General features: G+C 39.0%; 2 protein-coding genes across 2 annotated transcripts; both read right to left on the bottom strand.

Annotated features, from left to right (window-relative positions):
* Positions 1–126: 126 nt before the first annotated feature.
* LOC145493901 (QRFP-like peptide receptor) lies at positions 127–5,644 on the bottom strand. Its single transcript, XM_081473378.1, has one exon. The coding sequence runs from the start codon at positions 4,464–4,466 to the stop codon at positions 3,426–3,428; it is 1,041 nt and encodes a 346-aa protein (XP_081329504.1). The 5' UTR covers positions 4,467–5,644; the 3' UTR covers positions 127–3,425.
* Positions 5,645–9,493: 3,849 nt separating this feature from the next.
* Positions 9,494–12,149, bottom strand: LOC145493889 (small ribosomal subunit protein eS25-like). Its single transcript, XM_081473370.1, has 3 exons — positions 12,093–12,149; positions 10,510–10,590; positions 9,494–9,809 (listed from the first exon to the last, which is right to left on the bottom strand). Exons 1-3 carry the CDS (start codon positions 12,093–12,095, stop codon positions 9,534–9,536), a joined length of 360 nt encoding a protein of 119 aa, XP_081329496.1. The 5' UTR covers positions 12,096–12,149; the 3' UTR covers positions 9,494–9,533.

A 12,149-nucleotide genomic window follows, 5' to 3' on the forward strand; every position in this document is an offset into this window, starting at 1 on the left:
GTGTTTATCGTTTTTTGTTTGTTTTGTTTTTGTTTTTTTTCTTTTTTTTTGTTTATGGTTCATATATTAGCAAAATGGTCCTGGTCTAAAACGAAAAGAGCATTCTTTTTTATTGAAGTGGATAGAAGTAACTACATATTTATTGATAAATTCAGAATCACTCGATATACATGAGCAAGACTTCCGTGATATTTTCTCAGCAAAAGTTCTCATTTGTTATCGTGATAGCTTCGGACATTTTTCCTTTTGCTTATGACGGAAACGAAGGATACCGTGAAAACCCGCTGTAAAAACTTATTCGTTTAAGAACCTCCAAAAATATGCCATTTTAATCAGCAAAAAAAAATCTAAGAACCTGTTTAGCTAAGCAAGATCAAGCAGGTTCTTATGTGTATGTGGGTTACAGTTAATTAGGATAAACATTTAAACCAAGAAGTTTGACTATGATATTGCAAATCTATATTACAAGCAAACACATAGTACAGTTGTGTATATATTGAAGACCAAATCCAAGTTTATTTATTTTTCTTGTAATCAACAACTACAGGAACTGACAGCTGTACCTCCTTCATAGACATTTGATACCTAATTAAGAATCTACTTAGCCTAAATTGCCCAAAGTACAAGAACCTATTTTGCCAGACTTCAAAGAATGTCGTCTCTCACACCGGGTTTCTACTGTATTTAGACGGTTCTCCAAGTTTCAGCCACATTCATGCAGTACTTCTTCAGCTATCGCGCTACTACAACCTTGTAACGTCAATCTGTTTTGTCCTGGACTCCTGGATTGTACTCAAATGCCCGCCGTAGGTGTAGGTGACGAGAAGGGGGAGGGGAGGGGAGGGGAGGGGGTCGTTCCCCACCCGGTCCAGCTGAGGGTGTATGTTTGATACAGTCATTACAGGGTGTCCCTTAGAAAACGGGTCGTTATGGAACATGTTTTTTATATGGCAGACACCATTTTAATGAATGTTGCATAATTAAGAATATAACGCAAACAGCGGTGATAAACATTGCATTCCAAGGTAGTTTAATACAGAACTTGACGTTTCGAATGCTAGTCAACATACATTTTCAAAAATGACCGTTACAAATTCCTAATCAAGCTACAATGGACTAAGAACAAGAGTTTATACGATAATGTTACTGCATGTTACTGCATCAATCACTGGCGCATAAGACATCAACACTGGACTCCTCCATTTCTGTCGGTCCTTAGCAAGCTGTGCGGCCTGCTCCAGTTAGGTCTAGGGCCTGAAGTTCGGCCTCTGTAGTCCTCCTCCAGGTGGATTTGGGAAGGCCTCTCTTCCTTTTACCCTCTGGTGTCCCTTCCGAGATGTCATGGTTTCTCTACAGAGCACGTGACCGATCCAACGCCATCTTCGTCTTACAAGAACAATTCCCAAATCCTCCTGCTCTGTCAGTTTGAAGAGCTCATTGTTGGAGAATTTTCTTGGCCAAAAGATATGTAAGATTTTAAATTAAACTGATCTGTTTATGTTCACCTGTTTCATTTCAGGTAGAAAATTGATCGAAGCATTTAACTTAGTCGCAAATTGTAATTCAAGGTTCAAATTGGAGAAATAATTCTGCCAACACAACATGAGACGTGAGACAGGTCAAGCAATGACGTGATCTTACATACAAACATGTCAACTATCATATAACTAGTGCTAGCAACCAAGAAGACAATTGAATGATTTTAGATTAGGTTGGTCTACAATTAACTTATTACTTCTGTAAAATAATCTTTCTTAATCGGGGTTTAGTAATCATTATCGTAGGCTAAAATGAGACACAATGTTACAGCGCCCTCCCCTCCCTTGCCATTCTCCCTTGTGAACAGACTGATGTTCAAAATACAGCTTTTAGCACTCGCCTTGTCACAGAATGTTTTCTAGATCGGCATTTACATTGTATTTATATCGCAGGAGTTCAGTTCCATAGCGATTTTACTGTACCTTTGGTTGGCATGGGCTGAAGAATATTGTTCCTCAAACTGCGGTCGCTTTTCCTTATCCATACTAGACAATGTTCAGCCGCGTTTTGCAGCCCTATTCTACTGAGACTAGACTACAGTAATCCCTAACCTATCTCAGACTTGCTATTTTCAACAAACAAACTATCATTATTGCAATCAGCTTTCATTTATGCAATGTTCCTTAAATTTCACGCGTCTGTTCATAGACTGGCGTAGGAAACTTGGAAATTATCCATGCCATTGCCAGTTCCCGGTAAATCATACCCTATTGTAGGTCAAAACATTCTAATTTCTGTACCCTGTTCCGGAAAAATCTGCTGGAAACCCATACCCTTCACCCTAGCACACGCTCATTTATGTAATTGAGATATGGGTGTGCGGAGGGTGTACCCTCAGGGCGTGCAAGGGATTTGTTAGTTGAGATATCTGTTACCCAGCGAAGTCCTTATTGGCGGGGAAACCCAGGGACTCCCCGCAATCAAGATAACCCTAGGTCGAAAACTGGGTATTTCCCGTAGGTAGTACTGGCTGATTAAAAGTTGTTCGATGCTTGGGTCAATTAATTTCCTACTCCCCGTCAGGGGAGGTGTAGTTATGGCCCAACACGGAATCGTACCCGTTCGTACATTTCCCTTTCCCCCGCCACTCTGTCGGATGTGTGAATTAGACAGTGGCGGATCTAGGGGAGGGGTCCGGGGACCCCCGCCCCCCCCCCCCCCTTCACCTTATTTTGGGTAAAAAAAATCGCAGAAGGAAGAAAAGCCGGCAGGGCAAGCAAAACAAAAAAACTGACCCCCCCCCCCTCCCCCCCTCTCAGCTCAAGGTCTGGATCCGCCACTGAAATATGCCGGGAAAACAGACCCCAAGTTTGTTTAGTAAGTGGTAAATTAGTTTTATGTACCTGCTGGCTGGGAATTCCATACTTTATGTTAAAAAAAAGTTTCTTTCTTGGCTTCTTTGTAGCCATGATGGTCCCAGATTACTTTTGATCATTTGGGACCTTGTGTGCCCCCGTTTCTTCTCTAAGGGAGTTTGTTGTAAGAGGATTCGTTATAATTCTAGCCTTTACATAAGAATGATTTGTAACTACAGTTCAGCTTGACTCTGAGCCCTATTCTGCCTTGACTGCAATCTACGGTCTCTGCCAAATAAAGTTTTGGTGTTATCGTCTGCGTATGAAATAATTATAATCAATTAAATTTGAGATACATGACAGTTTCACGGATCGGAACAAGCAGTGTCTATATTCTCTGTGTTTATTGTCATAACGTTATTAGAGAGCGAAGACCACGGAATAAAGTTAATTAACAGCCGCTGTTCTGTTCTCCTTTTCATATCGGGGTTCCCCTCCCCCCCACCCGCGCCCCCCTTCACCGTTCCTCCGCGAAGAAAGTAGACGTGGTGGAAGAGATGGGTTGAGATGATATGACGGGATGGTAAATTGTCATAATCTTGTTTCCACATAGGTGGAGCTTTTCCTCAGTGTATTCTTAGGTATTCGAAACACTCGAAGACGGCGCATAAACGTGAAGCAAACACATGGATTGGCCAGGACGTGGCAAAACGAGAACAACATAGCAAATTGACGAAATGCTACAGAGCCAAGACTGCAGTCTGGAATAGAAGCTGGGAAGTAGAGTCTAAGAAACGTATTAACGAGAAAAGGTAGCCAGCAAGTAGCAAACGCCAGGACGATTACAGCGGACATTATCACAAGTTTTTTATTCCTTTGTGCCTGTCGCTGATTGGCGATGGAAGTACGGAAAGCCGCCATGTCGTCGCTTCTGAGTTTGACCAAGACGATAGTTTGCAGTGTGGCTACTGTTACTAAAGGTATAATCAGTACAGTGACTAGTAACATAGTATAGAACCACAGAGACGTTGACTCGTGATCGAAGGCCGGTTCCCAATTCGAGTTACAGATGGTTTCGCCGTTGCTTGTTGCTTCCAAACGGAAAGTATAGAAATATGGAGAGTGAATCGCCATCGCTAAGATCCAAGTACAAGAGATCTGAAGCCGTCGCGTTTTGACAGTCATTAGACGAAATCTTGTTGGATATACAATGGCCACCAATCGATCAGCGGCGATCAAAACCAGGGAGAACGTAGACACAGCAACTGAGGAGTCCGTTACGAAAGGGGCTATCTTACAGAAGAGTGATCCAATCCACCCACTGACTAGAAAAGTCGGCGAATCTCCGCGGATTTGAGTGACAATCTCACGAGGAAAGTGAACTGTGGAGAACAAGAGATCTGAAAAAGCTATGTTAGCTATAATACGGTTCATCTTGATATTCGATTTTAGAGTCGAGTAGATAAGGAGAGAGTTTCCTATTAGAGAAGAAAGCAAAAGAACACTGTAGATAGAAGCGTGGCTTATCGTGATAGCCTCAGCATCCGGGGACAGCGAGCAACTTCCACTTTGACTATCGTGCCCTTGAAATTCTTGTGTACCGTTTGTCGAGCTGTTGTTGGTGAACGCCATAATCGAAAACGGCAACCTACAAATTTGAACAAGCTGGAGTGATCGGGGCGACAGTGCTGTAAAAATGTGCTGTTTATAGATCGTTTCACTTGATTTGTAGTTTGATCACGGGCGACATGATTGACAAGTGATATTCAAAGTCTTGGAAATTAAATGGTTTTTTTTTCTTCTAAGTGGTGGAAAGTTGTGAACGTTTAAAATTGCACTCATTCAGTTTCTTTTAGAAATTGAAAGCAATTTTCATATCAGCAACGTCACGCTTCTTCAAGTGTAAAAGAAAACGTCAACGGTCTTTTGTAAAAAGTAGAATAGTAAGAGTGGTATTGAAGTGCATGGCATTGTTGTACTGAGTTATAGTACGTGTAACAAGTGGCCTGGTCTTGCTTCGTGTTTGGATAAGTGAAGTAGGAAAATAGCTTTTAAGAGCCCAATATCAATTTTAACTTTAGAATTTTACGCAACAATACAGTTAACTGAAGGAGAGACAAGCTGTGGCTCAAGCTGTGTAATCATGGTTTAACGTCGACAAATAATCTTCTTACCATAAGGATCTCTAGAAATATTACGACATTTTAAGCTCAAAGTTCATCTTATTCATACCTTTCGTCAAATACACAAAAGAACTGTGCCACGGATTTTAGCCAGATTTAGACATAAAAAGATGGCCAGCAAATTGAGTGAAATGTAACAAGTTACTTTAATACGGGAGGTAACAATTCAATAACAGCACAACGAATGAAAAAGCAGGAAGGTACTGATGGACAAAACTGAAAGAAGATTAAAACGGATTTCAATATGGGATTAATTTATGAAAAACTGTTAAGTTGTCTGAATTATAGAATTAAAGTTCATCTCGTTTGTTTGTCGCCTTTAATAATAACACCCGGGAAACATATTTGTTTGTAATGAAGACCACATGGTTTTGTCATCGTTTTGATCCACAGAAGTAATTTCTTCGCTATCATTAAGTTACATACCGAGTATTTGCCAAAACTTAATCAAATAGACTAGACTCAGCCGTGACACAGTCGTTTTAAAATGTTTTTCATTCACACCAGAAAAGAGAAAAAATAAAAATAAAAAAAAACAGAAGAGTAAAACAAATGTAAAGTTTCTCGAAACAAGAAGGAAGTGTGTAGCGGCCAAAGCAGCAGAAATTTTCGAGTTTTTGGGTAATTTCTTCGCTAACATTTAAGTTTCATAGCGAGTATTTGGTAAAACTTAATGAAAATAGAGTAAGCTCAACTATGACATTGTCTTTTTAAGATGTTTTTTCAGTGTACACCAAACACCAAAGAAAGAAAGAAGCATAATAAGAAAATAACTGTAAGTTTTCCCTAAGAGAAGGAAATTAAATGTGTAGTGGCCAAAGGAGCAGAATTTTTCAAGCTGGCCACTACCAGAGTGAAGGCAATACAATAGACGAGAAGTGTAAACAAAGCCGTTCAAAAACTAATGCCGCGAAATTGTCCGCATTATTAAAGCGTCTGGCTGCCAAAGTGAAAAGCTTGTATATACATGTTTTTGACTTGATAAAAAGGACTCCATTTCATCTCAACTGGAATTGTCTCCCAAATTTTTGAAGCCAGTGCTTGAAATCTTGTGAAGCCAAGTTAATTTGATTTGGAAGTTTTAGTTAAGACTTTTTGAAGCAGTTAGGATAACAACAGAAAGAGCGGCAGGATTCCTGGTTCGAAGTCTTGTGTTTTATTTACGAGAGAGGAAATTTTTAATTTATAAAAGTTCTCAAGCTTCGTTCGTTTCTGTTTTAACAACTAGAACTTTCATTATGTGTTTTGAAATGTTTCTTTGCGCAAGCCAAAAATCCTAAGTTTTTGATATCCTTGACGGTTTTCTACTCGTAACAAAACGTTTTAGCTAAACGTATAGAATCTTGATAATATGGTTTTATTAGTTTCTATTCAAGGGATTATCTCCCTTGCTGACACTCAAACATAGCAACACAACTGATTTCGGAAATACGTCAGTAGCACTGAATTGCAATTTTTAAGTCAGTTTTCTATTTCTAACCTACTAAGTTTGCTTTTTCTTACGTGTAATCTTAATTTTAATTCAAGTCTGTTCTTATTATGTTCAATACGGGGAACTGAGTGTTTTCATGTCCTAAAACAACAAAGACCTGTATAACAAATATAAGCAAGTGATCAACTTGTACATTTTTTTCATAATAACTTCAAAGAATGTACGTCGTTGGAGCCAAGTTATGTCTCATCTTTGATGTCCGTAGAATTCTCTACCAAAGAGGATCCCTTGGTTCAAGGAACTCCCACTGAGACAGCGTCTACACTAAGCCGGAGAAATTTGAAAACGCAGCTTTATTTATACGTTAGCCTACCGTCCATACTAACCATTACGAAAACGGAGCTTTTCGAAAACGCTCGTCAAAAAGGAAGAGTTTGAAAACGCTGGCTTCGTGCTTCAATGTGGACGGAAAACATCTTGAGGACGGAGCTTTTCGAAAACCATGACATGACGATAATGGTGAGATTTTCCTGTCCGAGTTTTCCACAACCCCAAATCCAAAATGACCGGTTATTGATGCGTTTTCAAATTCCTCCGGCGTAGTGTGGACGGAAAACATTCGATGCTTTTTCAGAGTGAAACCTCCGTTTTCAAATTCCCCCGGTGCACTGTAAAAGGAGCTTAGAGACTTCCCTGCTCAGTACAGTTCGAGCGTTTGCTCAACCGAAAGTCACTTCCCAGCGGAAAAACTTAACGTCCCAGTAGCGCAAATAATTCTTCCCAATTTTCAGTTGCCCGGAATGGCATTGCTACATATTTTGACTACAGCGTATGGCATATTGTCGACATCATACAAAAATGATTTTTTAAACAGACATTAGACTATCAGCGATCCACCTGTTAAAGATGCCTGTAGATTCAAAAAAGTCGCAAAACACCTTAATCCAAAACATACCCAAAACACATCAACAGACGAGAGAGAAAAAGTAGAAATATAGTTTTTTGTTACAGTTCTTGACCTTATACGAAGCATAAGAAGAAAACACTTCGCGAATGTAAATATCTTTAGCAATTGAAGCAATTTGGACGCACAAAACTGATCTTATCTTAAGCACTCTGTCGAAAAATACAATAAATAGATAGGTCGCCGTGCTCGCTTAAGAGATATGATGGGCCAATCTTACCTCATTTATGCGGACTAGCCACGTTATTTCATAGGTCAACGTTACATTTTGCGGTAGCTGGAAGCAGAGTTTTTTCTAAATAAATAATTGGAGAAAACTTGATAGGTAAAAAGTCTCGAGTTTATGGAACAATGTCTGATATATAATTTTTTGGAACAATTTCAAACGACATCGATTCAAAACTTTCCTCGAGTAGTTGTTTTCAACGGGTCGTAATTTGCAGCCTCGAGTAACGGTTTATATCTGCACGCTTTCGAACAATTTTTTTTGGCTCTTTTTAAAACTTTTTTTTACTTTAAGAGGATAATTTGTACACCATAACTATGTAATAAATGTAGGTCATCATGCTCGTTTAAGAGGAAACGAGCATTTATTTCGCTGTCGAGCTAATCTCTTGATGTTGTGTATGTGCACGCGCTCGGGTGCGCTAATGACGCGAAAATCGTGCGCAGTAGGGATGCGCAATGCAATTCTGAGGAATCATCTCGAAGAGGAAGACTCGTGAAGAAATTGGATAACTGGACTCGCTATTGCGTATAAGTTGGCGTAGCTTACTTCACTTTACTCTAAAAAGTACGACAAAATTGTTTTTTTGATGTTGTCGTGACATGTAAAGTTAGACACATAGTCACAGAGATTCAGACAGCCTTCATTCAACCTTTTACATGTATAAGGTAAGTTAATCTGTTTGTTAATAATGACTTTCCTCATTTGGCATTTTCATTCCTGCCAGCCGGGAATGCGTGTTCCGTACTACAAAATCGTGTTTTCTGAGCCACACTATATACCCCTCATCACCAAGCTTGACCAGTCAAGTTGCTAGACATTGGCTTTTTATTCTTCATTTTATGCAGTTTTAAGGTCTAAGACGTAGTATGTCTTGTTGACCTTATGGCCAGGTCTAACCCACGTGTAAATAATAAAATATTGGATGGCAAAAAGAAAACTGGCCGTTCTTGTTTTGTTCTTGGGTGTGGCAGGTTTTCTTGATTCCGTGAAAATTTAACTTTTTCTGCCTTGTTCCCTATTAATTCATTCCTTAGTTCCTCAATTTCAAAGATCAAAAAAAAGATCATGTTCGCCTGTTCCTCTAAACCCCTGAGTGCATGGTTAGCAAAGGGTCTCTATTATCCATGCTAAGAGGCCCTCTAAATTAAGGGTGTGGCCAGGGTCGCCTGTCTCTCTAAGATGACTGGGCATTGGTAAAAGACATTATTTGATTAGCTAGATTCTTGGGTCATGATTTTTGGTTTCTTTCACTTAAATATCCACTAGCTGATTTGTAACTAGATGCATTTCATAAGGAATTACAGAAACACTTTTCAGTAAAGTCCTCCATAACAAACCATGGATTCCACTTACAGCCATAATTTAACTTATTTCAAATTCTGTTAATTTTAATTAGACCTTTGCACCTTTGGGAATTTTCAGGAATGAAACCAGCACTAAAGAGTAATGAACAGCCAACTCCTCCTATGAGATATACCACCAAGGAATCGTGGTAATTATTTTCACCATCTTGGACTGGATATTAATTTTGTTTTGATAAATACAACTACCGTGATTCCCTACAGGCAGGTCTCATAGAGGAAAAATTGCTGGCTAATCAATACATGTGTATCTAGAGTCACCTTTCCTTGTGTCAAGGCCTCGTTGACTAAGAGAGAGAAACTGTTCTGAGGACAAGAATGTGGCCAACCTTCATTAACAGCAGCTACTGAGAACAAAGAAGTCAAGCTTAAAGTAAGCTTTACTATTTTGGTCCCAACCCATGAGGGAAATAACCAGTGATTATGGTCTTAAGAAGAACATTAAAAGACTAATGAAGCAGATGATTGACAAAAGAAAGCAAAGCAAGTGTCAATATGAAACTTGATTTATTTACTCCACATTATTCCCATTACTGAGCAGCAGGTTCTTGGCCTTCACTGCCCTTTGTGGCTCTGGTGTAAATCAGCTGAGAGTGGTGTTTGGACACCTCTTTAATCAGGCCCTTGGAGAGAAGTTCCTGCAGTCCACGGCGTGCTAGGGATCCCCGGATCTTCAGCCTTTCAGACACAACAGAGGGAGTGATCAGCCTGTAGCTGGGAACCTCTTTGTAAAGCTTGTCATAAGTGGCCTTGTCGAAGAGGACCAGATTGTTTAGCTTGTCTCGCACTTTTCCTTTGGACCACTTCTGTTGGTTTCAAGAGGAAAATGGATCATCAGTAATTTCAAATACAACCATGTAAAACCTTTAACTTTCAGAAGGGATCAACATTTGGTCTTGCCTTAAAGAATCAATAAACACAGATATCCAAATATATCACTTGAGAAAGTCTTACCATGTGATGAACTGTTAAATTACACTAAGCTTCCCCCCCCCCCCTAAAATACCCCTCCCCAATCTTAGCAAAAATAGACAAAGTAGAAGCTTACACAGAGGTTTAGCTCTTATTTCCATACTACAGGAGAAAGTCTTCAAAATTATAAAAGCCCCTTCACTGCCGGATTCATCTGTATTTTATGTCATATAAAATATTTCAGATATTTTTGATGCTCTGATGATTGTAAAATGATTCGTGTTTCAATGTGGTACTTAGAGTTTTAAGATGCAGTCTCAGGGGTTTCATTAAGGGCCAGGCACTGTGCAGATTGAATGACTGTGAAGATGATTTTACCCGCCTCGTTTAACCATCTGGAGGAACGTTTTTCTTATAAAAAGTTCATTTCAAAAATGTTTAGCCTGCCTGTAAAAACCAGTTGATCTCCTGCTGAAAATGTTAATGAAATGTTAATGCAGATCTTAAAGCTTAACATTTACCTTCTAAATGGACACCCACTCACACACAATTGTCTTAAAACTACATGTAAGAGTAAAGAAAATGAAACTAGACCTTCTTCTTAGCTTTTCCACCACCACTAGATGGTTTGTCTTTCGGTTTGGAGGATGTCTGCTTTGTATCCTTCTTGGGAGGCTGTAGAATAAAACCTTGCGTCAGTATTGTCCTTTTATATAACTTAACCCTTAAATGGAATCTTGGCTAAAAAAGTTTTGTTCCAAATCACAACTTCATGTTTGTGCTACATTGCTACAGCGTTTTGAACTCAATAATCAAATATTGCATGAATCCAGAGATAAAAAAGTGCTGCTAATCATTTATAATTCATATTTCAAACAAATATCTAAAGTTCCAACTAGAAATCATTTTCTGAAGACTCCACAGATCTCTCTGACCGCACAATGACATCATAGATTACTACAAAGTAAACATGGTGATGCCCTTGTAATTTAACCTGAAAACCAAACACTTTGTATATGGATCACTTACAGAGATACCAACTTAAAATCCTAAGGTTAGTTACAGAGAACCATAAGGTATCCTTTGAAATGTTAACTGCTTTAGAGCCAAGAATCCCTTTAAATTTTAACAAGACACCCACACTACTTGGCTAAAATAGGATGCTTCATCAGGGCATAAACACAAAAATGCATGTTTCACCTGCGTGAAATTTACATCAAAAAGTATATACGATAACAAGATAAGTATTATGTGGTGCTTAAAAGTGTGATCATTTGAAAACCCTTGAGAAATGTAAATAACGCTCTTCAACAGCTTGTCTTTTTTAAGTTTCTCTCATGTTCTCAAATACATGGAGGAACTTCAGAATACCCGGCCACTTTATTTACATGTGTCGGTGGGCTTTGAAGAACGAGGTATATAACAATAGTTGCTATTCTTATTCAATGAGATGCTAATAAGTGGCCGGGTATTCTGGAGTTTAGCCAAATACATATCGTTTTCATGACAGTAGAAAGCATGGTTTGACGAAAGTGGTCTTCCATAATAGTGCTCCCAAACAATAGCCAAAGTAAAGTGTATGCATCAGCTGTGAGATTTCTAAGGAGAAGTGTGCATGTGAATAGCATACAAAAACATGTTCATTATTACTAGCAAAACCCAGACCATTAAAACGAAACATACGATACAACAACCTCAGCGTTTACCAGTGTTAGCAACCATGTATCTTATGAAAAGAACTACGTAGATTTGTACTATTTTGCAAAGCTGTTTAATAAAACCTATGACATTTTCACCGTCAATCATAACGATTTCATGCATTCGTCTTTCACTGGACTCAAACACTGAACGTACAAGTTTCAGGGTGCAAAGCAAGAATCACATTGGTTATCATGACTGGCCAGGCGCTAGGCATTAGTATTATTTGGCCCTTGGATGTTTTGGAAAACACGATCGCAACGAACCCATCAGACGAGCATTTTACTTCTGTAATTTACAAAATTTCACGTGCTGCGGAATATATTGCTATGTTTTAATATGAAAGTGCACTCGTTAAGCCATTTTGAGAGCGTCTTTGCCTTTGTGAACTCCTAACACAACATTATGCTAACACAGTCGGTAGTACTAGGCTTTAGGTAGCCTAAGAAACTAGAATTTAAGAAGACGAGTTTACCAACCATGATTCCCAGTCACAGCAAAATGGAAGAGAAAGAACACACATGCGAGCGGCATAA

Source organism: Orbicella franksi, chromosome 7 (assembly GCF_964199315.1).
Source record: "Orbicella franksi chromosome 7, jaOrbFran1.1, whole genome shotgun sequence".
In the NCBI taxonomy this organism is placed as follows: Eukaryota; Metazoa; Cnidaria; class Anthozoa; order Scleractinia; family Merulinidae; genus Orbicella; species Orbicella franksi.

What these genes read in the sequence shown, in the direction of transcription:
- LOC145493901 (XM_081473378.1), bottom strand. Translation starts at nt 4,466, where the DNA reads ATGGCGTTCACCAACAACAGCTCGACAAACGGTACACAAGAATTTCAA.
- LOC145493889 (XM_081473370.1), bottom strand. An exon ending in GTGGAAAAGCTAAGAAGAAG is followed by an intron (nt 9,810 to 10,509) that starts GTCTAGTTTCAT and finishes TGAAACCAACAG; the next exon opens with AAGTGGTCCAAAGGAAAAGT.